The sequence below is a fragment of the Cervus elaphus genome, chromosome 23 (assembly GCF_910594005.1).
Source record: "Cervus elaphus chromosome 23, mCerEla1.1, whole genome shotgun sequence".
In the NCBI taxonomy this organism is placed as follows: domain Eukaryota; kingdom Metazoa; phylum Chordata; class Mammalia; order Artiodactyla; family Cervidae; genus Cervus; species Cervus elaphus.
Window position 1 is genome coordinate 38,931,366 of NC_057837.1, and position 26,327 is coordinate 38,957,692.

Here is a 26,327-nt window from a genome sequence, read left to right on the forward strand (position 1 = left end):
ACTGGCCAGAATTCCATGAGCTGCATTGTCCACGGAGTCTCAAAGAGTCGGACACGACTGAGCGAGTTTCACCTCACTTCACTTCTGTTTTCAGCCCCACCATAAAGGCATCTCTTTCTGGGTCTAGATCCGCCATCCTAGCCTCAGCCCAAGGGAGGCCCCAGGCACAGGGGAAGCTGGAAACCCGAGGAGGGAGGGTGGGTGTATCAGAGACTACCAAGTGTCCTCTCTAAAGGGCATCTTCTGCAAGGCCGCAGGTGAGGGCTGGAGCACAAGTGGAGCCCTGGGGAGAGCGAGGATTAGGGCTCTGACCTCAGGACTGGGAGCAGGCTGACTGCTCTCGGCGACAGGAAAGCCAGGAGCCTCGTCCCGGGGTTGGCCGGGGACTCTCGCGCCGCCCTGACCCTCTTCCCTCGGCCACAGCCCTGGAGGCTTGGTACAGGACTATCCCGAGTGAAGTGTGAGCCCGAGCCAGAGGGGGGAGCCAGGATACCCCCAGCGAGCCAAAGAGCCTCGGGGAGTCCTGTTTCAGGTCCCGAGGCGGGCGCGCACGGGGATCCCCACAAGGGGGCGGAGGGAAACCCAGGAGGCCCGCGGGAGGAAGCTAGCCCGGCGGCCCGGCGCTCTCAGCCAAGCGCACTTGCGGCGCCCCTCTCCGGGCACAGGGCGGGGAGGGGGCGGGAGAGACCCTCGGCTCCTCAAAAAGTTTCGGGCGAACCCTTTCCCCCCCGGAGATCAGCCTTTCGGCGGCGCGTGTGTCCCGAGAGGGGGCCCTCCCGCGCCGGCACGAGCGCAGGACCGCGCGCGGGGCTCCCTCCCAGGCTCAGTCTCCTCCCCACGCGCCCCCTCTCCGCCGGGCTGGCCAGCGCCGCCGCGTCCCCGCCGCTGCCCCCAGCCCGCGCCCGCGCCCGAGCCGCCGCGCCGCCGCCGGCTGCCGCCTCCCGCCTCGCCCCGAGCTCCCGGCGCGTTCGGCCCGGCCCCGGCCCCGGCTCGGCCCCGGCCCCGCGCGCGGACCATGGAGTAGGCGGGCGGCCCCGCGACGCGCTCCCGCCGCCGGCGAGGCCGGAGCAGCCCCGGGTGGCCTCGCCCGCCGGCCGAGTTGGCCCGCGGCGGGCCCTCCTCCAGCCGGTCCTCCCCGCTCCTCCTCCTCGGCCGCCGCCGCCCCCGCCTCCCGGCCGCCCCCGCCGCCCCCGCCGCGCCGCCGCCCGAGGCCGAGCGCCGACGCCGAGCGTGGGAGCCATGGCGCGCGAGGAGGACAGGGACCCCCAGCGCCGGGAGGCGGCGGCGCGGGCCGGCAGCGACAAGGAGGAGGAGGAGGAGGAGGAGGAGGAGGGACTGAGCGACGACGAGGACGGAGATCGGGAGAACCGCGGCGGCCGCCAGGAGGAAGGAGAGGCGGCGGCGGCGGCCGCCGGGCGGGAGCGCAGCGAGGACGCGCCGCCGCCGCCGCGCGCGGAGCTGCCTCCCGCCACCAGCCGCGCCGCGGCCGCCCGCGATCGGAGCGGCCGCCGCCCGCCGGGGACCCCGCCGGGACCGCTGCCCTGCCGCGCGGAAAGGATGCCGTCGCCCGACCTGGAGGAGCGTGAGCGCCGCCGGAGCTGCCGGAGGGACCTTCTTCTGAGCCAGGTCTGCTTCCTGGCCCTGGTGGCGCTGCTGCTCTGGTCGCTGTCGAGCATGCGGGACCACGACGGTGAGTGCTCGCCGCCTGCCCCGAGTGGGCGCTGCGGCTCCGGCGGCGGCGCGGGGCGTCCAGGCCCGGGGACGCCCCCAGCCCCGGGCGGAGGGGCCCGGGAGGCGAGGGCCGTGCGCGCGGGCGCGGGCGCGGGACGGGGGTAGGACCGTGGCCGGCACGCTGGGCGCCTGGCTGTCCTGGGAACCGTCACCTGTGCCTCCCGGCTCTGCCCCGCTTCCTGCCACGAGCTGGAGGGACTGAGGGAGGCAGCAGTGGGGACTCTTCCCCTAAACAGGTCCCCCGTGGGCAGTAATGAAGTTGTCCTGGTGAGTTTCGGCCCCTGCACGCGTGACCACCTGTGCAACTCCTTGGCCTGTGGAGGGAGGGCAGGGAGAGGACTGGTTGAGCCGGGGACACAGTGCTCCGAACCGAGCAGGCAGGATGGACCGCCTGTTTCTTCGGAAGCTCCATCCCCCTCTTTCTAGAACAGGTGCCCAGGAACTAATGATAGGAAAAAAGTGCTGGCCCCCCGGCTAGATTTTGCGACTGGTTCTCCACCACTGGCCCCTTGCTGGGAACACGGATCCCTTTTGCAGACTTGCAACGCGGGATGAAGCCGTTAGACGGGACCGCCGATGGTCTGTGCCTTCTTTTCAGGGTGCCCTGCGGAGCGCTTTCCCGGCACACAACTTCTGTCTTATTTTTGCCCTCGGCCTTTCTTGAGCTGACATAGACCTGGTGAAGAAATGTGCTCAGCACAGTTGTTCACAGGAAGGAGTTTGGACCCTGGGTGTGCAGCTGTCAGAGAAACGGAGGAAAGGCTTGGAGGAATAGCTCTTGTAAAGCGGTTTTCTATCCCGGCTCCTCCAGTGGCACGCTTGGTGGGAAAACAGCTACGGAAATGCTCGGGAGGGAAAACAGTGACAGATACATGCTTCGGTGTTAAGATCCACGGAGCTCCAATACATGGGGTTATGAAGTGCAGAAGGAAGGCATTTGGATAGTAATGCTCAAACATACCTAAGGGTGCAATCAGTTAAAAAAGGGACCTCCCCCAGTGGATTGTGCTCCTGCCTGGTGGGGAGAGTGGATGGTGGTCTTGGTTCAGGTCTTAGCAGACTTCAACATATATGGTAATGGGAGAGAGCCCGTCCAGGTTCTCAATGGAACCCTCGAGACTCCTGGTTTTCTGCGTTTCTCTAGGATGCCAGACTGTCTGGCCATGGGGACTGACATCGGAAAGTGGACGGTGCCCAGTGAGAGAGGCTGGACCTCTCTCCAAGGGCAGAGTCTGACCTGCCAGAAGCAGTTCCTGGCCCTGTCTCAGGAAGAGGGTTTTCATTAACCCCCTTTTCATCATCGCAGCTTTGACAAGTGTAAAGCCAGTCCATACTATAGAAAGGGCCGTTTCAAGACAGTTACACACCAGCCATCTTCCTACAGGTCAGGGCTCTCAGGGCATAGACTTCCTACCTCTTTCCAGGCTACAAAAGACATTTTTTTCTGGATGGGGAATGTGACCCAGATGGTTAAGTCCATCAGTGGCAGGGAGCTTCCTGGGCCTGGGGAAAGCTGGGATGTTCGGAGGAAGCGGGTGTCAGACACTCTGCAGACTTGAAGCTAGGTGACTAGACGTCATTTGGGGATGGGCAAAATTGTGCCTGCTAGGGACTCAGGTTTGGGTCCAGTGCCCTATCCTCCATACTTCCCCTGATTGGTTTCTCTCCTTCTGCCTTTTCACCTCCTCTATACCCCCTCCCATAAATGTGGGGCTTGAGAAGACCCCCACCCCAGCAACTTAAGATAACAGTGACATGTCAGTGAGAGGGGCACGTTTGCCATTGAGCCCCCTGGATGGCATGCGAGTTGTAATTCTTTCTCAAATCACCGTTTCTTCCACTAGATATTGATAATTTCATTACATGATGCACAGGAAGATTGCACAAGGCCCAGATTTTTTGAAATAATTTTTAAGATACTAATTAACATGTGTGAATCTGCAAGTGATTATTTTGCTTAAGGGATTGCCATTCAGCATACCTGACCATCTGAATAGTGACTTTTACTAACTTAGGAGCTCCTCTGCTTGAGGGTCCATTCAATATGAATAAAAAGTTTGGAATGTAGCCTTGTTTTGAAGACACTCTGACTTGGAGAGGCCAAGCGATTCACTTACAGTCACACAGCAGTTACGGAACAGAGGAAAAGGCGAACCTGAGGTGACCTGGCTCTTTGATCCCATCTCTGTCCCCCCGTATCTGTGCCACTGTCTGGGTGCAGCTTTGTAATATTTATATAACCACATGGGGAGTGGTACCTTCATAATGATCAAAGGTGATACTTCTATTTAGTCACCTTGAAAACCACGCAATGATTAAGTGTAACTTCTCAGAAGCCTGTTTTCTAACACATGTTGATTTTTCTTTTTTTTTTTTTTCAATAAAAAGGACAGTTCTTTTACCAAACCAAAACAGAGGTGTGCGGCAGGTGTATTACATAATCTTGTATAACATTTCTGATGTATGGAATTGGAGATCCCTTTTAGGAACCCCTAACCAAACTCAGTATAGATTCTCACCTTAGATGGGACAAGAGCGTTGTTAGGCTTAAGTCAGGAAGAATTAACACTGGAATAAAGGGAAATGTTAATTCTCACAACAACAAAAGCAGTAATAATATTAACTGGAATTTGGCACGTTCTCCAGTGCCAGGCCCCGGGCCGAATACTTATCTATGCGTTGCTGCATTCAAGTTGTGCACGCTCTTTGCAGATCCTTGAGCCTCCAGCGGTCAGTGCAGAAGGAAAGCCCAAGGTGCCCTATTTACTTGCTGATGAAGATCTCATTTTGATGTTTTCACAGCCAATTGAATTAAGGGCTCCAATTTGCTAAGGCGGATTTTCTTTTTCTTTTTTTCTTGCAGTCTGAATGGATTACTTTGTATGTTTTGAGTGATTTAAAAGTGTTTAATTTTTATTTGGAGTCAGGAACCTGGTCCTTCTTTTCCAAAAGTGGTATGAACAAAACCCAGAGGTCCTTTGGAGGGAGTGGTTGAAGACATCCGCTCTCTGAGATGTGTAGGGTGGTGAATGGTGATTAAGGAAAATTATATATACGTATAAACTTGGAGCTACTCTTTGGCTCGGTTACTGTTGCTGCATAAGAGATCACTCCAAAATAGTGGTGTGAAACGACTCCTTTATGTTCTTACTCAGGGATCCTTTGTGGTAGGGACTTGGGCAGGGCCTGGTGGGGAGGGCTGACCTCTGTTTGGCTATGTCGGGATCTCAGGTGGAGACATTCAAGGACTGGGTGACTTGACATCTGGGCCTAAGTCGTCTGGAGGCAGCATCACTCCCAAGTGTGGTGTTGATGCCAGCTGTTAGCTGGGCCCTCAGCTGGGCTGTCACCCAGGACATCTACATGTGGCCTCTCCACGTGCCTTTGTTTGAGCTTCCCCAGAACATGGCAGCTGGGGTCCAGGAGAACAAGGTGGATGTGCCTGCCTTTCTATGTGTCAGCCTCAGGTGTTGTGTGTACCACTGCCGCTGTTTTCTGTTGATCAGGGAAGTGACAGATGTCAACCCGCGGTCACAGAGAGGGGACATAGATGCAACCACTTACTCAGCGGAGGAGTGTCAGGACATATAGAAAGGTGGACATGTGTGGTGGGAGGTGCTATTGTGGTTGTCTTCGGAAAAAAACAGGATCCAAAGGGATGATGACTTAGGAGTGATTGTATATACTTCCCAAGATGGTAAAGGCAGATAATATATATATGTGTACACATACACACATGCATACATACATGTGTGTATGTATATGTGTGATTAATGTATATATGTGTAGTGTGGTATATGTGTATGTAGTGTGTATGTATATGTGTGTGTCTGTGTATATGTATGTGTATAGCTATGTGTATTAATATGTATATGTGTGTGTATGTTTATATGAGTATGTGTGTATGTATTTATGTGTGTGTGCATGCATGCTAATTTGCTTTAGTTGTGTCTGACTCTGCAACCTTATGGACTGTAGCTCGCTAGGCTTCTCTGTCCATGGGATTCTCCAGGCAAGAATACTGGAGTGGGTTGCCATGCACTCCTCCAGGGGATCTTTCCCCGCCCAGTGACCAAATCCATGTCTCTTACGTCTCCTGTATTGGCAGGCGGGTTCTTTACCACTAGCACCACCTGGGAAGCCCATGTATATGTGTGTATATGTACATATAGGTGTGCACATATGTGTGTACATGCATGTGTATATGTATAAATGTGTATATATGGGTGTATGCATATATGTATAAGCATGTATACATGTGTGTATATGTTATATGTGTATGCATATGTGTGTATGGATGTGTATGTGTGTGCATATGTGTGTGTGTATCTGTATGAGTGTGTTTACAATTTCTATCGATAGATCACCCAATCACGGAAACACTGCTGCTCGTCATCCTGGTTTGGGGTCCAGAGATGGTATGTGAAGAGTGGCCGCAGTGGGACTTGCGCTGCACATTTCAGTGGCAGAGTTTTGTGGCTTCCCATCCCTCGGAGGGCCCTGATCATGACCTTTCAGTCCCTCGTGTGGATTCCCAGGGGTGGAGGCTGGCTGGACTCTCATCAAACTGTATCTTCCCTCTCCCCTGGCCGGGCATCACTGCTCAGGCCTTTCTTCTGCTCCGGAGACCCGACCCCAGACCCATAGCATGTGCAGGTCACGTTGTCACCACCCTACAGTTTATCCTTCACCCTTCACTTCTGGGACCAAGACCTTCCTGGCCAGACCGGATCCCCAGTTTGTTCTCTGAACACACTCTGTCTTCCCTTTGTAGCAGTTCTTGCAGTTGGCAATTATGTATTTCGTTATGACTTGGTTATGTATTCGTTATGACATCTCCTTTTCACCAGAGTCTAAGCTCCCAGGACGTCAGGGACCCTGTGAACCTTTCTCACCTTTGTCACCCCGTCACCCTACCCAGAGTAGATGCTCAAAAGGCATTTGTTCGGTGTGGAGGCTGTTTCGATGTCTGAGCGACAGTGCCTGTGATGAAATCCAGCGACTATGTCAGAGCCTAGCTTACAGGCACACACTAGTTTTCATGATTTCTAATTCTGTCTTCAAGCCAGCAAATTTGATATTGTTACCTATTTTACATGGACTCACCCTGACCTGAGAAAGGTGGGTGCCTCCATCAGAGGCACTTCATTCAGTGGCAGAACTGGAACTCAAGTCACCTGCGTCAAAACTGTGTAGTCCTGGCCTCAGAGGACGCGAATGGAAAGCAGGGGCCACTCTGTCTTTTCCAGTCGACTGGGGAGTGAAGGAGTAACAGAAGGTTGCTTTCATAGAAGCAGTATTTTAGAAAAACATTCCTTTTCAACCTTTTCTATTTTCTGCCTAAACATATATAGATGTGTCTCCTTCCTCCTGACTTTTCTTAGCTGCTCATCAACCCAGATTTTTCTCAAAGATTTCCTCCCCTTGTGAATCTTGAATCCTTGTGGGAAGATTTTTTTTTTTTTTTACCCTGGAGGGTTGGCAAAGCCCAAAGAATTGCAAAACCAGCCATTTGCGGAGGATTCCAAGGCCTGGTGGAAGTTGGCTGATAGGATAGGCTTTTGGCAACTCTCTTTTTCCTTCAGAAGATTTCTCTTTCTTGAGCAGAATAGTTTTGGAGGGGGGATAAAAAGACACAGACGTTTATCCTGGAGGAACCGGGGTCTGGGAGGGTTCAGAAAATGTCCCTGAAGTCGCAGAGCAAATGGTAGTCCTGCCAGGAAGGGAAGTCGAGTTTTTCTGGCCTCTTCCAGCGTTGTTTCTGTAGAACTTATTTGGCAACAGTTTTATTTTCTCGTTTGCTGTGGTGTTACACATGGTCCCATCTTGTGCGATGAGAATTAAGTATTGAGGATTCAGTGGAAGGAGGTTTTCTATGCATGAAGAGGTGATGGGCACCATTCAGGCAGTTTGAATCATGGAGTTGTGATGTTTCAGATTTAGATGGCATCTCTCAGTCTCCCTCCTGCTGTGAAGTCTCTGTCTGTCTACACCTGTTCTCTCCTCATCCTCATCCCTGGGCTGAGTGATGCTTTTCATTGTTGCAAGTGCTAGGGACTTCACTCTCCTCCCTGGTCTTCCCAACCTTGCCCCCACCTCTGTAAATGGTCCCTTATGAAACTCCCTTCAACAGTATCCCTTGAGTGAGTTTCTGGCTGGACCCAACTGGTGTAAGACACAGGGATCTTCGTTCCTTCTTTCAGGAAACGTGTGGCAGGCTTTTGCTCGGTGCTGCGGTGACAGTAGTGTCTGAGATGGGTACCCACGGTATCCTCATGATGCTCTGACTTTTGTGGGAAGAGATGCATTGAACAACTGATTTTCAAGAATTTTGAGAAACAAATGAGAAATACAGCATGATGTGGAGGAGGTCTTTGTCCAGGGTGGGAGATGCTGGAACCTGGAAAATAAAGGAGTTAGGTTGGTGAAGAAAGGACAAAAACACAAATGTATAGAAAAGTGGGTAAAAGAAATGGAAACGCAGTTCCTAAAACAAACAAGCAAGCGAAAACATTTGCAAACAACCAGTTGATACAAGTAAAAATCCTCAGCCTTGATAGTAACCGGAAAACCTAAATTGTAAAATGACGAGTTACCATTCTGTAGTATCAGACCAGCAAAGATGAAAACAAAGTGTTGCCGAAGATGCAGGGGAGACTGCTTCTCCTGTTTATGGCAAGTGAGGATGTGCTGTGGTGCCCAGGATGGGGGGAGACTGCGGCAGACTGATAAGGTGCTGGGCACAGACCTCCTGTGAGGCCTCTGCCTTTTAATGAGATCGATGTGCAGAAAGTGGGGAGGTAGGATGAGAATGGCCATGCAAAGTATTTGAGACATGGATAGAAGCGCAACTTGTCTGGACCCATCTGTGACCACGGAGCAGGTTGGTCCTGACCCTGGGAACTCCAGAGTGTAGGGAGTAGGCAAGAGTCCAGGGGAGCAGGGGAGAGGCCCCTGTCACTTCTGGAGCATGCCCAAACTCATCCAGGCTGCTAATTTAATTTTATTTTCTTTATTTATTTTTTGGTTGTGCTGGTTCTTCCTTGCTGTGCGGGCTTTTCTCTAGTTGCGGCGGTGGGGGGCTACTCTCTAGTTGCAGTGCACAGGCTCTAAGACTTGAGGGCTTCAGTAGTTGTGGCACACAGGCTTCGTTGCTCCATGGCGTGTGGGATCTTCCCGGACTGGGGATGGAACCTGTGTCTCCTGCATTGGCAGGTTAATTCTTTACCTCTGAGGCACCAGGGAAGTCCCTACAACTTGCGGATTTAAATCAGGAGATCCAGCCAGCATTCTTGCTTGTCAATCACTCTTCTCTTCTGAGAGAGGGTGAACAAATAAAGTAAGCTCATCACCGACCTACTTCCAGGGAATTTCATGTTGCAACTTTGTATTTTCTTTTTCCTTTTTCCCTGTGTGCTTCTGCGTGGTTTGGCCTTGGCAGAAGTCATGTTCACATTCATGACATGCATTGGAATCTGAACTTGGGAAGGACAGGAAGTAACAAGTGGGTTTCTTGAGCAGGATTTTGAGGTAAGAACAAAGGGCATGGGGATGAGCATGGGGGAACCAGGAGATGGGGTGCCCCACTGGACATCAGGGAGTCACTAGCACTAGTCTCTCTGCATTCTTCCTCAGATTCTTTTCCATTATAGTTTGTTACAAGGTAATGAATATAGTTCCCCATGCTAAACAGTAGGTCACTGTTATTTATTTATGTATGTATGATAATCCCATACTCCTAATTTAGCCTCCCCTTTGGTAACCATAAATTGTTTTTTCTGTCTGTGAATCTGTTTCTGTTTTGTAAGTAAGTTCGTTATCACTTTTTTAGATTCCACATTTAAGTGATATCATATGCTCTTTGTCTTTATCTGTCTGACTATGACAATCTCTAGGTCCATCCATGTTGCTGGAAATGGCATGATTTCATTCTTTTTTATGGCTGAGTAATATTCCGTTGTGTATATGCACCACATCTTCTTTATCTGTTCATCTCTTGATGGACACTTAGGTTGTTTCTATGGTTGACTATTGTTAACTAGTGCTCCTATGAACATTAGAGTGCATGCATCTTTTCAGATCAAAGTTTTCTCCAGATACACGCCCAGGAGTGGGATTGCTGGGTCATATGGTAACTCTATTTTAAGTTACTCCTAGTGTCATTTTAATCGGGTTTCCTCAGTGGCTCAGTGGGAAAGAATCCGCCTGTAATGCAGGAGATGCCAGTTCGATCCCTGGGTTGGGAAGATCCTCTGGAGGAGGAAATGGCAACCCACTCCAATATTCTTGCTTAGGAAACCCCATGGACAGAGGAGCCTAGCAGGATATAGCCTGTGGGGCCACAAAGAGTCAGACATGACTGAGTGACTGAACACACACACACACACACACACACACACACAAAGTGTCATTTTTAAGAAAGAACATGAAATGCTCATTCGGGGGCATTTTGACTTTGATTACTGGTAGGACACCTAGGTGGATATATAGCGGGTGGTTGAAAGTCAAGATTATAAGTAGTTGCTTCAGGTAAAGGTCTGTGAGGGTTTGCAATGAGGGTTGGACTCACCTTTGGTGAGTTCTGTGCATTTCAGTCTTCTGCGCATGTTGTAATCACCAGGTAACTTTAAACCCTGCATCTGCGTCCTACTGGCTGGGGATTGTGATATAATGCCCTAGGGTGTAGCTTGGGCATTGGGATTTTTCTAAAGGGAGGCAGACAGGTCTGCCTTGCAGCTAAGACTGGGTACCACTGGCCGCAATCAGCGGCTGGCTTCTTATTGCAACCACCTCAGTGCTCCTGGTGGCTAAGCTGTGAGATACACTGGGCTTAACTTTCCTGTTCTGAACATGACTTAATATTTGGTGGCTTAGTATTCTAAGCCTTCACCATTAACTGAAGCCCAGACTTTCCTCTGGTTGCCTTCATTTCCTCCTCATGTGTCCAGAGTATGAAAGTGTTAGTTGCCCAGTCATGTCTGACTCTTTGCGACCCCGTGGACTGTAGCCTGCCAGGCTCCCCTGTCCATGGATTCTCCAGGCAAGAACACTGGAGTGGGTAGCCATTCCCTTCTTCAGGGGATCTTCCTGACCCAGGGATTGAACTTGGGTCTCCTGCATTGCAGGCAGATTCTTTACCATCTGAGCCACTGGGGAAGCCCTCATGTGCAGATATTCTGTCCAGCTCTCTTTTGGAAGAAATCTTTTCCAGATTCTTCTGGCCTGTTCTAATCTGGACAGTTGTCTTGTTAAATCTACTGCCCAGCTGTCATCTTGACATCTTTCTTCAGCTTCATCCTCCATGTGTTTTTTTTTTTTTTTTCTTTCAGCTTTCCTTATGTTGAAAGCCGTTTTTCCTGGAACACACATAGGTATCTTTCTTGATTTATTTCTTCATTTTTGGTGTGCATTTTTGGGATCCCACACTCATAGTGCCTCCTAAGACGGAGGTGTGGGAATCAAAACAAAGGTTTGAGACATTGTGGGCTTGACAATATGTTAATTCTACCCCCACACTTAGAAGATTGTTAGACTGGATCAGGGTTTAGGTTGGAACATGTTTTCTTTGGAATTTTGTAGGCTTAGCTCTTCCAGCCTCCGGTGTTGCCTCTGAGACGTTTGATGCTGTGTTAATTTTTAATTGTTTTAATTGTTTTCTCCCCTTCTAAAAGCATGTGTGCTCACTGCTTTGTTCCTGATGTGCAGTTGTATCACAGTTATATGGCTGTTGCAGTTCATGTATTTTCTTGGGTACCTTCACCTGGTTCTTTTATCCTGGAAGTTTATGTCCATTAGGTCTGGGAACTTTGTCATTTCCTCTACCCTAACTTCCTTGGGTTCCAAAATCACTGAGGATGGTGACTGCAGCTATGAAATTAAAAGATGCTTGCTCCTTAGAAGGAAAGCTATGATAAACCTAGACAGTGTGTTAAAAAGCAGAGACATCACTTTGCTGACAAAGGTCTGTATAGTCAAAGCTATGGTTTTTTCTAGTAGTCACGTGTAGATGTGAGAGTTGGATCATAAAGAAGACTGAGTGCCGAAGAATTGATGCTTTCAGATAGTGATGCTGGAGGAGACTCTTGAGAGTCTCTTGGACTGCAAGGAAATCAAATAAGTCAATCCTAAAGGAAATCAGTCCTGAATATTCATTGGAAGAACTGATGCTGAAGCTGAAACTCTAATACTTCGGCCACCTGATGCGAAGAACTGACTCACTGGAAAAGAGCCTGATGCTGGGAAAGATTGAAGGCGGGAGGAGAAGGGGACGACAGAGGATGAGATGGTTGGATGGCATCACTGACTCTATGGACATGAGTTTGAGTAAGCTCCAGGAGTTGGTCATGGACAGGGAAGCCTGGCGTGCTACAGTCCATGGGGTCACAAAGAGTCAGACGTGACTGAGCGATTGAACAACAACCCTAAGTTCTCTGCTTACTCTTTCCGGATTCTGTATTATTTGGGTGTTTGACTTCCTGCCTTGAACTTCTGATTTTCTTATCTCTTCTCTCCTATTTTTTTTCTCATCATTCTGTTCTAATTTCTGTAGGTTTTCTTAACCATACCCTCTAATTCTTTTTTTTTTTCCCCTCTAATTCTTATGCCAGGCTTTTTATTTCTGCTGTCATATTTTTACCTTCCAAGAGCTCTTTTTTCCTCTGCAAGTTATTTTTAGTACCATCCTGTTCTGCTTCATCAATACAGTATCATCTCTTATATCCCTAAGTATATTAATAGTAGTCTGTGGTTTTCTTTTCTTTGAATGAACTGTCTTTCTCCAAGTTGCTCTTGTCTGTTTGTTGTTGTTTTCCCTATTATGTGCTTTCTTATGTCAAGGGATCTGTGGCCTCTGCTCATATTTAAGTGAGCCCCATTAACAAGATGACTGGGAACCATGCACGTGGTGGGGAGGGTCTGCTGATGGTGCCTGTGTAAGGGGACCTGACTGGCTGTGTCTTGGACAGTGCTCCTAGTTTTAGATCTTTATCAGGGGGCAGTCAGATTTCCCAGAGGAGGGTCCCCTGGTGTCCTGTCCTAAGGACAAAAACCGGGTTATTCCCAGGAGTCCAATGGGGGAGGAGGTGGTGGGTGTGTGTAGGGGGGCTGCTCAGCAGAAACACTCCTATACTCAAGGACAGTTGTGCGAAAGACCTGACAATTTATTCTGATACATTGCAGGACCATCTGAAGCTGCCTCAAGTCTTCTCCCTCCCTCCTCTCCTCCCCTCCTGCCTTCCCCCTTTTCTCTCCATTGTGGGTGCTCAGTGGCTCACTCATGTCTGGCTCTTTGCAGCCCCATGGACTGTAGCCCATGAGGCTCCTCTGTCCGTGGAATTTTCCAGGCAGGAATACTGGAGTGGGTTGTCATCTCCTCCTCCAGAGGATCCTCCCGACCCAGGGATTTAACCCCTGTCTCCTGCATTGGCAGGCAGATTCTTTACCACTAGTGTCAACTGGGAAGCTCCTTTTAACTCCTATGCACATGAAACTGGTAAGGGTTGTTGCCTTTTAGGAGGGCTGATGGTCGAGTTGGGGGGGAGGCATAGATTTTACTATATCCTTTCTTATTCATTGAAAAATGTTATTGAGATAATTGTAGAGTCACAGGCAGTGGCAAGAAATAGTGCCATTTCCTCTGATGATAAACTATTGCAAAACTTGAGTGAAGTATAATTTCATAACCAGAGTAGGGACATTGATGCAGCCTACCAACCTTATTCATTTATATTGTATGTGTACCAACCCAGTCAAAATATTGAACTGATCCAGCATCACAAAGACGACTTGTGTTGACCCTCTGTAACCATACACACTCCAGGTACCTTTTTGTACAAATGAACGGTCACATTAGGTAATTCCTATCACCTATTCCAAAAATTAAGCTTATGAGAAAATTATATGTCATACAAATATTCTATTCTTGGTGCTATTACACCTGACTTATCCTTAAAAAAGGGAAGAAAATGATAACTTGAAGAATTAAGGGCAATTTCACCACCAGTAATGTTGCTCTACTCCAAAGACTGCTTGTAAGTTGAGGGGCAGGGGACAAGTGTGAGGAAGGTTAGTCTGTCTCAGTGAAGTTAGGATGGACGTCAGGGGAGGAGGAGGCCTCAATCCCTGCAGCTTGATCACTTTCAGGTACAGTAACCTGAGCTAAGTGCCAGATAAAGGCCACGCATGGCTAGTTAACAGTTTTCTTTGATGAATAATTTTTGTCTGTCATTTGCACAGTATCTGAATAAATGTTCCATGAAAATATTTCACTCAAACACTTGCTTCCTTCAGGAAGTTTGGACAGCCCTTTGAGACATTGCTTTCACCATTATTCACCACTGTTTGTTGACTGTTGGAGAATACTGGAGATGGAGATCGTGGGCACCTTAGTATTTTAACATCTGATCTTATGTTTGAGGAAACTTGATATGAAAGAGAATTTAAACTGGAGCCAGAATCCTGGTTTTCTGACTTATTGCTTCATAAATACTTAAGACAAAAATAGCAGAAAGTTCAGATTAGAAATATATTTGATACATATGTACTGGGTGAAATTATTTCAAATTCTGAAATGCTTCTGAAGTGCTGGTATCTTGCTGGGAATTATATGTCCTGTGGTGTGGTCATTAAATGGGGAAATTTAGGGGTTTTTAGAGTGAGTTACTTCCTGTAGCCTATCAATTTGTTTATTCAGAAATCGTGGTCCATGGAACACGTTTAGCTTGCTTTAGGAGAAAGGTAAAATTTTGGCTTACCTTGGCTTACCTTTTACCTGGGTAGTCACTTCATATAGCCATGAGAATGTTTGGTCATTTAAAAAATTAGTGTCCATTATTTTTTCTTGTTAGGGGCCTTTGAGTTATAAGATTTCAACTATTTTTACCCCTCATGTGGTAATTCTAGTCTGTGATCTGAACATGACTTCCGAAGTTTCGTAGGATCTTAATAACCCCAGCTTTGAAAGTTGACCTTCTGCATTGTTACAGTTTGCTCATTTGACATCACAAGTGTTTGTTGGGATACATACAGAAAGAAAGCTCATTGAACCTACTTTTGATAAATCTGGGCATGAGAACAGGTTGGTTTCAGTATTTTCCAGGGTTGTGATGTTGATATGTTTCCTCCCATACATATTATAAAATTGCTGTAATACTATGTGTAGCATCTTGAATCCTGCTTTTAAAATTAAAAGCAACTAATGCACAGTGGAACTGACTGATGGTCAGGATACAGAACAGAACTGTCACCCCTCAAAATCCCTCTTAAACTATCCATTTGTACCCACCCCAACCCCCTGTACTCTGCCACCATACTTTGGTCCTTTATGGATGTCATACAGATGGAATTCTACAGTATGTAATCTTTTGACACTAGAATCTTCCTTTGTTGAGAATTTTTATAAGAGGTGGATATTGAAGTTCATCACATGATTTACCTGCATTAAATGATTCAATCCCGTGGTTTTTCTTCTTTAGACAGTTAATGTGGTGGATTGCATGGATTGATGTTTGAATATAGAATCAGCCTTGCATACCTCAGATAAGCCCTACTTGACAAGGCTGTTTTTTTCATGGTGTATTTTTCTGGATTTGAATTGATCATATTTTCTTGAGGACTTTTATGTCTATGATCACCCAGAATACTTGCCCTAGGTTTCTTTTCTAGTATTATCTTTGTCTGGTTTTGTTGGGTCCACACAATGAAACAGGAGGTATTTCCTTCTGTTTTCTGGAAGAGATTGTGTAGTGTCGGTGGGGTCTGCTTTTAAATTTGTTATAAACATTTCTTCATGGCATGAAACCTAAAAATTAATTTTAATGTCTGCATAATAATATTATTAAAATCACAATATTTCTTAGTATTGTGTGACATTATTGTATATTTACAATATATAAATACATATGGGGGCTTCCCATATATATTTGCAGGCGATAAAGAATCCGCCTGCAGTGCAGGAGTTGCAGGAGATGCAGGTTTGATCCTTGGGTCGGGAAGATCCCTTGGAGGAAGTTATGACAACCCACTCTAGTATTCTTGGCTGGAGAATCCCATGGATAGAGGAACCTGGTGGGCTGCTGTCCATAGGGTTGCAAAGAGTCGGACACGACTGAAGTGACTTAGCATGCACAAGAACACACACACACACACACACACACACAGACACACACACACACACAATACTTCTTACATGTTAAGTGAAATGCATTGAACACTTGGTATGTTTGGGGCACTGTTCCAAGTGCTTCCCCTGTACCAATGGAATAGGTACAATTGGTTTAAGACAGTTGCTGGAGCTCAAAAAGTTTCTATGTGGCCAAGTAGGCTGTGGGCTCAGGCTGTTTGATTCCACATCTCATGGTTTTAACTGTGATATTGTATCCTCTGATTATGCCAGAATTTGTTTATTTAGGCCTCCATTTGAGATAGTGAGGTATTTTCCATGTCTTCACTGTGATGATTGTTCTCTGCTGAGGTCTTTGATGGCCTCTTTAGGCTGGATCCCTGGAAATACTGTTTCACTGTCAGAGTGTGGGCCCATTGTGAAGGCTACCACACACCGCTGTCTGACTTTCCAGGAATCTGAATGAATTAGAAATTCCAACAGCACTGTTTGGGAGTGCTCAATTCAGTGTTCCCTGCCAGAATTGAGGATTGTGATAATTTTACATATTTTAAATTCAATTTAATGGCAGACAGACAGTATCTCATTGCTTTAGTTTGCCTTCCTTTTTTGCTAGTAAAACTGAATTGTTTTTTATTTTAAGAAATTGATTGCTAACAAGAGTGAAATACATTTTGAACCCAACAAAACAAAATTAAAATCTGCCATCATTTAAAAGCAAAGAAGAAAGACTCAAAAATAATTGCAGAAATTGCTCAGGTGACCAGTTACCAATACCAACTGCTAGAGATACTCAAACAGTTAATTATTGTCATCAAATAGATGTTAAACAAATTGAATCTAACTTTTTAAAATTTAAACTGTTTGTTTCTATATTTCTTTGCTTGATATATTTATCAGTATTAATACATAGATAACCTGAGTTTTATATCTTTATCATGCTTGAGGCTTGTATTCATAATTTTCTCATTGAATAAATCAAGTGGCTCCTATGTATTTCAGTGTTTTATGATTATCTAACATGAAAATATTTTATTCTGTAATTATTTTTAAAGATTTTTATTGGTCATTTATATTTTTTTTTTGCTTGTGAGAAAAATTTGTTCATATCAGTTCTCCTTTTTTTTTTCCCCCAATGGGATAATAGTGTATATCCTGTGTATAAATCTTTTATCTTGTTTTGTAAGTTTTGCCTGGATTTTTGGCATATAGAAAAAATTGTTTTTATCTAGTTAGAATTCTCTTTTCCCTTTTATTTTCTTTCATTGTTTATTCTCAGATCCAGGATCTCAATTATATATTTATGTCATGTAATCCTTTGGTCTCCCCCCTCCCATTTTTATGGTTTAATGTTTTAAAAAATTAACCCTTTACTTCATTTGAAATTTATCTTAGCAGGAGATGAACAATTAGACAGATTAACAGGTTTCACACAGTCAAATTGTTTATTGACTAATATTTCCTTTACCCTCACATTTGTAGTGTCACCTGTATTCCATGCTTATTCCCTTATGTACCAGAAGCAGTTCTTGTGATATCTACTTAGTTCTATTTTCCCATTAATTAGTCATTGTAGTTAATTCACATGTGAATTATCTGATGGGACAAAACTCTTCACCTCTTGTTTGGGGGGAAAAATCATTTGCTAGTATTCATTTATCCTTCTGGGTGAACTTTAGAATCTCTGTTAAATTTTGTCCAGATGCCTGTAGGTTTTGACAAATTTATAAAAAAGAATTGTGAAACTGCAACATTTTACGGCATTGATTCATCTCACAGTGTGCTTCTTAATCAAGGCTTTAAAAAACATCTGTCAAGATTCAGGATTATTTTCCAATATTTTTCTTACATTTATTTGTGAAAGTTCTTCTGTTATTATTTATTGTTGCTATTGTTTTGTTTTTGTATCTATTTTTGAAATGTTTTTCTTTATAATTTCTTAATTTTATTCTTTATATTTTATTCTTAAATGTTAAGCTATGTAAATAATAATAAAAACAATACTTTGCTACTATAGGGGATTTTTAAGATTTATTCTATAGTAGAATAGTTGTCAGTTGTCAGTTAATCTAGTTATTTTTCATTATGCACTGGAACTTTCCTTTTATTTCTAGTTTTCTAAGAGTTTTTAAAAAAGCAGCCATGAATGTTTTTTGCAGTCAAATGCCTTGTTAACATTTATTGAAGTATTTAATGTAACATAATGTCAGTAAATATACATATTAAATTGCTCCTGAAGTAAATCTTAGATAGCTATATTTTTTCTTTTAAAGTGATGTTGGATTTGATTGGTTCATATTTTATATAGAAATTTTTGTTTTTATATTCATGACATAGTGACATACAACTTCTTTGCCAGGATTTGGTGTTATCGCTACAAAACTTGCTTTACAAAGCACATTGATGATTCTCATGTTTTTCTACATTCTACAATATTTTATGAAGCATGGGAATAATCTGCAACTTTAGAATTTGAAAGAACACTTTGTAGTGCTGCCTGGCCTATAGTTTCTTGAGGGTAATTTTGGACAAACTTTTCAATTTTTTCCATTGCTGCTTTTCTGTGTAGGTAATTTGTTTTCCCAGAAAAGTGCTGGTCTCCTTAAGATTTTGTAAATGAACAAAATTATGCATTGCATTTTAACTTGTTCTGTAATGTTGATTATGTAACATTTTCTCCTTTCTGACTTAACGTGTTTCTCTTTCTTTTGTCCTTGATCACATCCGACTGTATTTAGTTTATTTTATTATTTTTGGATGACCCATCTCATGTGTATCTTTGCAGTTTTGCTTTTATCTCCTGTTTCATGAGTCATTGATTATGGCTTTAGTAGTTCTTTAAAATCTTGTTAATTCTTTTGGTTTCTTTTCTAATTTCTTGACTTATGTGCTTTATTTATATGTTTTTATTCTTTGTTGCTAATGATGCATTTGGGGTTTCCCAGGTGGCGCTAGGGTTAAGAACCTACCTGCCAATGTAGGAGATGTACGAGATAGGGGTTTGATCCCTGGGTCAGGAAGATCCCCTGGAGGAGGGCATGGCAACCCACTCCAGAGTTCTTTCCTGGAAATCCCTATGGACGAGGAGCCTGGTGGGTACAGTCCATAGGGTTCCAAAGAGACAGACACGGCTGAGTCATTTAGCACAGCACAGTGACACATTTGCCTCTGAGAGCAGCTTTAGATTTGCCTTAAAAGTGTTAAAATGTCATGCGGCCATTCTTGTACTTTTCAGATAGCCTTGTAGTTTTTTTTTTTTTTCAATTAGTTATTTAGGGAAGTGATTTTTAATTGCTAAGTTGTCAGGGTGCTTTTATGTATATATTTTAAAATACCAATTTCTGATTTTCTTTCATTTTGTCCAGAGAATAGGACCTCTGATTGGAATATGACCTTCTGCTACCTGGTAGTTTGAATATTCAGATAGATCTTTATTCATATAATTTTGATCAGTTGATAGGTCTTCCCAGGTGCAAAACCTGCAACCCTAGTTCCTATCCTCCCCGTGGTTCTTTCTCTCTGTCCTCTCTTCTCTTGTTCTCCAAGAGGCAGTATACCCTCACCTGTACCCCTTTCGCTGGTTGACTTGTATTTCCAGAAATTGGGGGTCTCAGTGGTTGGATATAGAAAGACATATTCATGGGGTGGGGGCGGGGTCCCGTTGCAAGTGGTTTCTTTCAGCAGCTTGTTTCTGGGAGAGGGCTCCCGTCTGGTGGTCCGCCTGTCACATCCCATTCTGGTGTTTCAGGGACTCATCCACACTCAGCATCTTTTATGTCTTCCTAGTTTTTTTTTTTTTTTTTTTTTTCAGTGAGACCTCAGGAAAGGGTGAATCACATGACATGTGCTAATTACCATAATATCCCAGAATGCCTGTTCAGATTTTAGCTTAAAATTTCTGGTTTGTTGCAAAGAAGTTGTCATGGATAGAGGGATTTGGCAGCAGGTAGGTTGATCTCATATTCACCACCTGGTCATTGTGTTTTCCAGGTTCACACCTCTGTCACATATGTTACCTCCTGTAATTATTTCCATACAACCATGGATTAGGTACTAGTAGCCTCGTTTGAGTTATGGTGACGTGTTCAAAGTCTCTCAGGTAGGCAGGGGTAGTTTCCATTGTGATAAACATCCCTGAAGGGCTTCTCTGGTGGCTCAGTGGTAAAGAACCTGCCTGCCAATGCAGGAGATGTGGGTTTGATCCCTGGGTAAGGAAGATCCCCTGGAGAAGGAAATGGCAACCCGCTCCAGTATTCTTGCCTGGGAAATCCCATGGACAGAGGACCCTGGCGGGCTACAGTTCATGGGGTTGCAAAGAGTCAGACATGACTTAATGACTGAACAACAACAACAAACATCTCTGAAGAAAGATATTGTTAAAGATTCTCTGTTGGGGATTTCAACCATAAGCTGCCCCAGTGTGGTGGGCAGTAAAACTCCCCCTTCCTCTCAAAGATGTCCATGACCAACAGCCAACACCAAGATACTATTCAACCATAGCCATGAATCTTAAAACATTTCCAATGGTAGCAAATGATTATTTTTATTATTATTTACATAGCCCATCATTTAAGAATAAAGTATAAAAAGTAAAATTGAGAAACTGTAAAGTATTTCAAGCTCTGGAGCCCATGAATGTGTTCCATTCTCTGGGGGTAGGGTGGTGGAGGTGGGAGGATTAAGGTGGCAGGTGGTGTTAGGGTTATTAAAATCAGCTGACCTTGACCTGGGAGATGATCCTGAGTTATCCAGGTGGGCCCACTAATAATCACAAGGGTCCTAACCAGTGAAAGGAGGAGGCAGAAGTTAGGGAAGGTGATACCATTACTGGCTTGAGGATGGAAGGGGGCCAGGAGCCAAGGACAGTGGGCCACCTAGGATCTGGGAAAGGCAGGCTAGGGCTTCTCTCCTGTAGCCTCCAGATGGAGCCTGTCCCCGCCAGCACTTTGAATTTAGCCTGTGAGACTCCTCTTGGACTTCTGACCCCCAGGAATGCAAGCTTTTGGTCTGTCTCAAGCCACTAAGCTTGTGGGAACTTATTGCTGCAGCAATAGGAAACTAATACACTCAGCATATCAATATTGGCTACGGTCTGACTTTCTGGAAAGCGAACAGGGAGTGCCAGAGTGGTCGACTCTGTATGCACCTTACACAGGCATTTACCTGAGAAGGTGCTGGTCCTCAGTGGATATTGCTGTGTAGGTGTTTTCTCGTTGTGTTGCTGCCCTCTTCTGCACTGGGAACGTCCAATTCCTGGGAGCAGGAAGAGCCTGGGATGGAGGAGAAGCTCAGTAGTTATTTGTTGGATTATTTCTTTTTGGTCAAATGACATTGTACCAACTAAATGAAACCTGCTTTGCATCCCAGATGAAATAAGGCCTGCTACATTAGTAATAAAAATAAACATAAATGAAAATAAAATAAAAAGTAAATAGAAAGAAAAAAGAAATTGAATTAAAGCTGTGGTGGTGGTGGTGGTGGCTTAGTTGCTCAATCATGTCTGACTCTTGAGACTTTCGCCAGTCTCCTTTGTCCATGGGATTTCCCAGGCAACAATACTGGAGTGGGTTGCCATTTCCTTCTCTAGGGTGAGTTAAAATTACCCAAGATCAAATGTTACTTTTCAGTGCTCCTTCTAGTATTTGCTCATATGCATAAACATTTTTGTATATTTAGTAAATATTCCTCATGTACTGAATGGTCCCCTCATAAAAGATAGGTGGTCATTATAAAATAAATACAGTGCTTTACGTCGGGGTATTGATTTATAGATATGTTTTGTGTTGCATTTTGGGGACTTAACATATTTTAAATAAAGAGAACCATCAGTGTTTTATAATTACCATTTCACGGACCAGTTCACATTCCACTGAGTATGTAGGATAAGCCTATAGAATATATTGAATATGCATGTATATAATTAATTATTGTTGGTTACTAAAAATATCTTAGGTTATTTAAAATATTTGATTACTATTAATGAAACACCATTGTGCATGAATCTGTTACAATCTCTAGTCATTACTGTGGCTTTAGTCATCTGGTGGGTTCTGGGCTAACTGGTAGACCTGCAGACAGTTCCTGTGGAGTTACAGGGCTTCCACCTGTTTCTGTGTAGAGCTCTAGCCACCAGAGTCCCTGTCTTAGAGTGTTTTGAATAGCTCTTGAATTTTTGTTTAATTTATTCATAAGGCATTCTCTGCCTGGCATCAAGTGTCCCCACCTATGTCCACCTCAGATTGTCCTTCCACTGAAAATTGTTCCTCATCAGAAACCCCCCAAACCGCTACAAGAACTGGAGGCAAAAGCAGAGTGTTCACGGGACAGTGATGACAAAGAAACACCCACTTGGAAAACACATCGAGAGGGTCATGAGTATCAGACAAAATCATCGCCTGAAAACATGTTACACGATGACCTTCACTTTTTTAAATAGACATTTTGTTTTTCTTATCTTCCCTTCTTGACAGTTGCTTTGGTTTTCCTACACACTGAGTGCTTCTCTGATAACAAAATAAGAAGGAAAAACAAAATTTTATCGGTTGACTCAATTTCGCAAGAGTGGTAAACGGTCTGGGGTTGGGGGAGGGGATCTCCCCAGGCTCCCTCTGGTCCGCCAAGCCAGCAGCGTGTGCAGAATTGCAAACAACAGCTCTAAGCCTGGGAGGAGAAGGATGTCCCCTTGGAGGCAGATCTGGCCAGTTGTTTTGCCTAAGATGGCCAGAACAACATCATCTTTCAGTTTTGAACCAAGAAAGCCATAAATGGACACATCTTGTCCAGCCTGGGAAGGGATACTCCTGAGGGCTTCTGGGGTCCCATAGTGTCCCTTGATTACTCTTTCACTTTGATGTTTGTGTTATAAATGCTTTTTGAGTGCTTCGAGAGGTGGAGTGAGAAGGAAAGGAGGAGGAAGGGGAGGTGAGAGGTGTGCCTGCCTGGGAGCACTCCTCAGACAAATGTTCTGAGTGTCAGCGCCAATTGAAGGTTTATTTTAGGAGACACCAGGAATGAAATCTTTTATGTTGATATTGTGCAGGACTCATCTGTCCCGTTCCACCTCGAAGGACAGTAAATGTTAACGATCCTCCTGCGTCTTTATAGTTTCTGCTGTGACAACGTCCATGGATAAGAAAGTTGGCTCTTCTTGTTTATAACAGGTGTGCTGGACAGTGAGTCTGGAAACATGGGTTCTGGTTCCACTCCTGTAATTACGACTCACCTCTGTTCTCTGTTTCCTCATCTGTAAAATGGGAGCATGTATGCCAAGCTGTGAATTTGTCCGTGTAAATTGTCTTTACACGGGTAACACTAAAACTCTCCAATTCTATCATTAATTTTAAATCACTACCCTCCTGGAAAATACTGGAAATATGCTTCCTTCAAAGACTCATTTACAGTTACATCTATGTAGGTTTGCTGCTGAGCCAGCCCCGGATCATTAGTCATTTTTATTTCATGAGAATTACTCTTATAAATGTGCTTCCCCGTTGGTTTCACAGAGCCATCGAGATTGCACAGCTCGATACATTTCTTCTGCATGTCATAAATTTTTGTTCCTAGAAGCTGGCGATGTTCAAAGCCAGATCCTTGGATCAGTAGCATCTGTATCACCTGGCCATCCCTGTGAGCTTGTTGGACGTGCCAGGTCAGAGGCTCCACCCCAGCCTGCCAAATTGGAATCTTTGGGGATGGGAGCCAGGGAACTTGGTTCCAACAAGGTCTCCTACTGCGTGTGATGGAAGTTTGAAAAGCACTGCCACAAACCATGGAGCAGACAGACAATGGGGTTTCTCTCTCTGCACAGAAACAAACCCCAAGCATACAGTTTGCGCCTTGAGTGACTGTACTTCTGACAGGTCAAGATAGAGACCTTTCTTGTTCCTGAAGCTCTGCTGCTCTGTCAAGGGCCTGAGGCTGTTGGGAGGGAAATGCAGACTTCCTTGGGGTGGAAGGGAAGTTGGGCTTCCTTTCCTTATGGGATGGCCTCCTGCCACCCTAGGGTAACATTTAATTTTCACTAAGATGCCTGTCTTCATCTTCAAGTATGAATGTTGCTAAAAATAAAACTCATGGACTTACCTCCTCCATCAGGATCCCATCCTACTTGGGTACCCAAGTGTGATACCCGAGTACCCTGGGTTCCCGTGTCTTCACTATACCTTCTGAGCTGGAGTTCTACATCTTCCTTCAGTTCCTCCCTCATCTTTGCTCTCTGTCCCCTTTCAGGTCCAGTTTCTTGTCATCTCGTACCTGCCCTTCTGGCCCCTCGCCTCTCTGGCCCCTTGCCCCCCACCTTCTCTCACCATTTCCCCTTCCAGCACAGGGCACTGAGTCAAGCTTCCTGAAGCCATGCGGGGCTGGTGGCAGATGCATCCCCTGATGAATGTCTGTTCCTGTTGCCTGACTCCTCACTCCTTCTTGGGGGGGCGGGTGGGTCTTAACTCCTGTCGCTGCACCACATATGCTTTGGAAGAAGGGGTGGGCATCGCTGAAACAGCATTTACTTCTTGTGATTCTGGAGGCTGGGAAGTCCAAGGTCAAGACAGTGGCAGATTCTGTATATGGTGAGGGCCGTCTTCCTGGTACATGGATGGCCAACTTCTCTCCATGTCTCCGTGTGGTAGAAGGGGTGAGGGAGCTCCATGGGGTCTCTTTTATTTTTTTATTTAAATTTGCTTTAAATTGGAGGATAATTGCTTTACAATATTGTGTTGGTTTCTCCATATAACAACATGAATCAGCTATAGGTATGTGATGTCCCCTCCCTCTTGAGCCTCCCTCCCACCCCCCACCCCACCCCACCCTCTAGCTTGTCGTGTAGCACTAGGTTTGAGCTCCCTGTGTCATATAGTGAATTTTCACTGGCTGTCTAGTTTTACATATGGTTTTGTTGTTATTGTTGCTTTTCAGTCACTCTGTCACGTCCAACTCTTTGTGACCCCATGTATTGTAGCATGCCAGGCTTCCCTGCCTTTCACCATCTCCTGGAGTTTGCTCAAATTCATGTCCATTGAGTTGATGATGCCATCCAACCATCTCATCCTCTGTCACCCTCTTCTCCTCCTGCTCTCAATCTTTCCCAGCATCAGAGTCTTTTCCAATGAGTCAGCTCTTTGCATCAGGTGGCCAAGAGCATTGGAGCTTCAGCATCAGTCCTTCTAATGGAGATTCAGGGTTGATCTCCTTTAGGATGGACTGATTTGATCTCCTTGCAGTACAAGGGACTCAAGAGTCTTCTCCAACACCACAGTTCAAAAACATCAGTTCTTTGGCGCTCAGCCTTCTTTCTGGTCCAACTGTCACATCTGTACTCGACTGAAAGTAAAACCATAGCTTTGACTAGATGGACCTTTGTCAGCAAAATGATTCCTCTGCTTTTTAATATGCTGTATAGGTTTGTCATAGCTGTTCTTTCAAGGAGCAAGCATCTTTTATTTCGTGGTTGCAGTCAATGTCCACAGTGACTTTGGAGCCCGAGAAAATAAAATCTGTCACTGCTTCCACTTCTGTGGGCCACGGTGTGGTGTAAAAAGAGGGCTACAACTTTTTAATATGCTATCTAGTTTTGTCAAAACTTTCCTTCCAAGGAGCAAGCATCAGAGCTCAGGAAACGTGGTGTCTCCTGTGATTTGGGAGAATGTTATAACTTTGAAGTGGGGTGTGTGGTGTTGATAGTGAGTGATGTGAGTTGAGACCAAAAAAAACAACTCGGGGGAAGCAGGCAGCTCCTGGGGGTGTGGGGGGGGGTCTCCACCCATCCCTAGAGAGGCTGCAGGCTGGCCTGTATTTCACGGTAAGCTTCTCTCTCCACCCCCGCAACATTTTTAGATAAGAAACAAGCTTACAGTGAGCAATTGAAAGGCCAACAAATGTGACAGAAGACCCATTGCCAGGGAGGCAGGTGAGGAAAGGGAGGGAGGGATGATTGGTTCTGTAACTTAAGTGTCTGCAGGTTGATCATCCTCACTGCTTAGAGAAGAGTTGAGGCAGTAGGGTTTCCTCCCTTCCCTAAGGAGCTGCCCAGACACTTCCAAACCATACAATTAACTTTAACAAGAAATATTCATTATATTATGTGGTGCTTGCCCTGAAATGATGATAGTGAGAACTTAACAGCAACACAACTCACACTGGATCGGTTCGACCCCACCTACCGCAGTGATCACACTGGGTCCCCTTGGGGGTAACCTTCTTTAAATTTTGGGTTTAGAGACCCTGTAGGTCTCCAGAGCTGCAGGTGTTCATTCCTTTTCCTTGTAAAGTGGAGTTCTTTCTGCAGTGGAAGGGGAGGGTGTGGGAATTGTGGTGTCCACTGTTGCTGGCCAGGCAGGGGTGAGTTGGGCTGGGTGGCAGGTGGGGTGTCAGGGTTTCGTCAGCCTGCTCATCTCCTAGCTTGGCCGCCTGCCTTTTCTCGGCCATCTGTAAGTCTTCCTGCAGAGGGATGCTGCGAGAATTACCTTAGGAGGAGGTCTGG

At 45.5% G+C, this 26,327-nt stretch overlaps 1 protein-coding gene across 1 annotated transcript in view; it reads left to right on the forward strand.

Annotated features, from left to right (window-relative positions):
• Positions 1-1,210: 1,210 nt before the first annotated feature.
• SLC24A3 (solute carrier family 24 member 3) overlaps positions 1,211-26,327 on the forward strand; it is a 422,796-nt gene continuing 397,679 nt past the window's right edge. Inside the window, exon 1 of the mRNA XM_043883055.1 lies at positions 1,211-1,690. Coding sequence (XP_043738990.1) covers positions 1,240-1,690 — 451 coding nt within the window. The 5' untranslated portion in view covers positions 1,211-1,239. The remainder of the gene's footprint in view (positions 1,691-26,327) is intronic.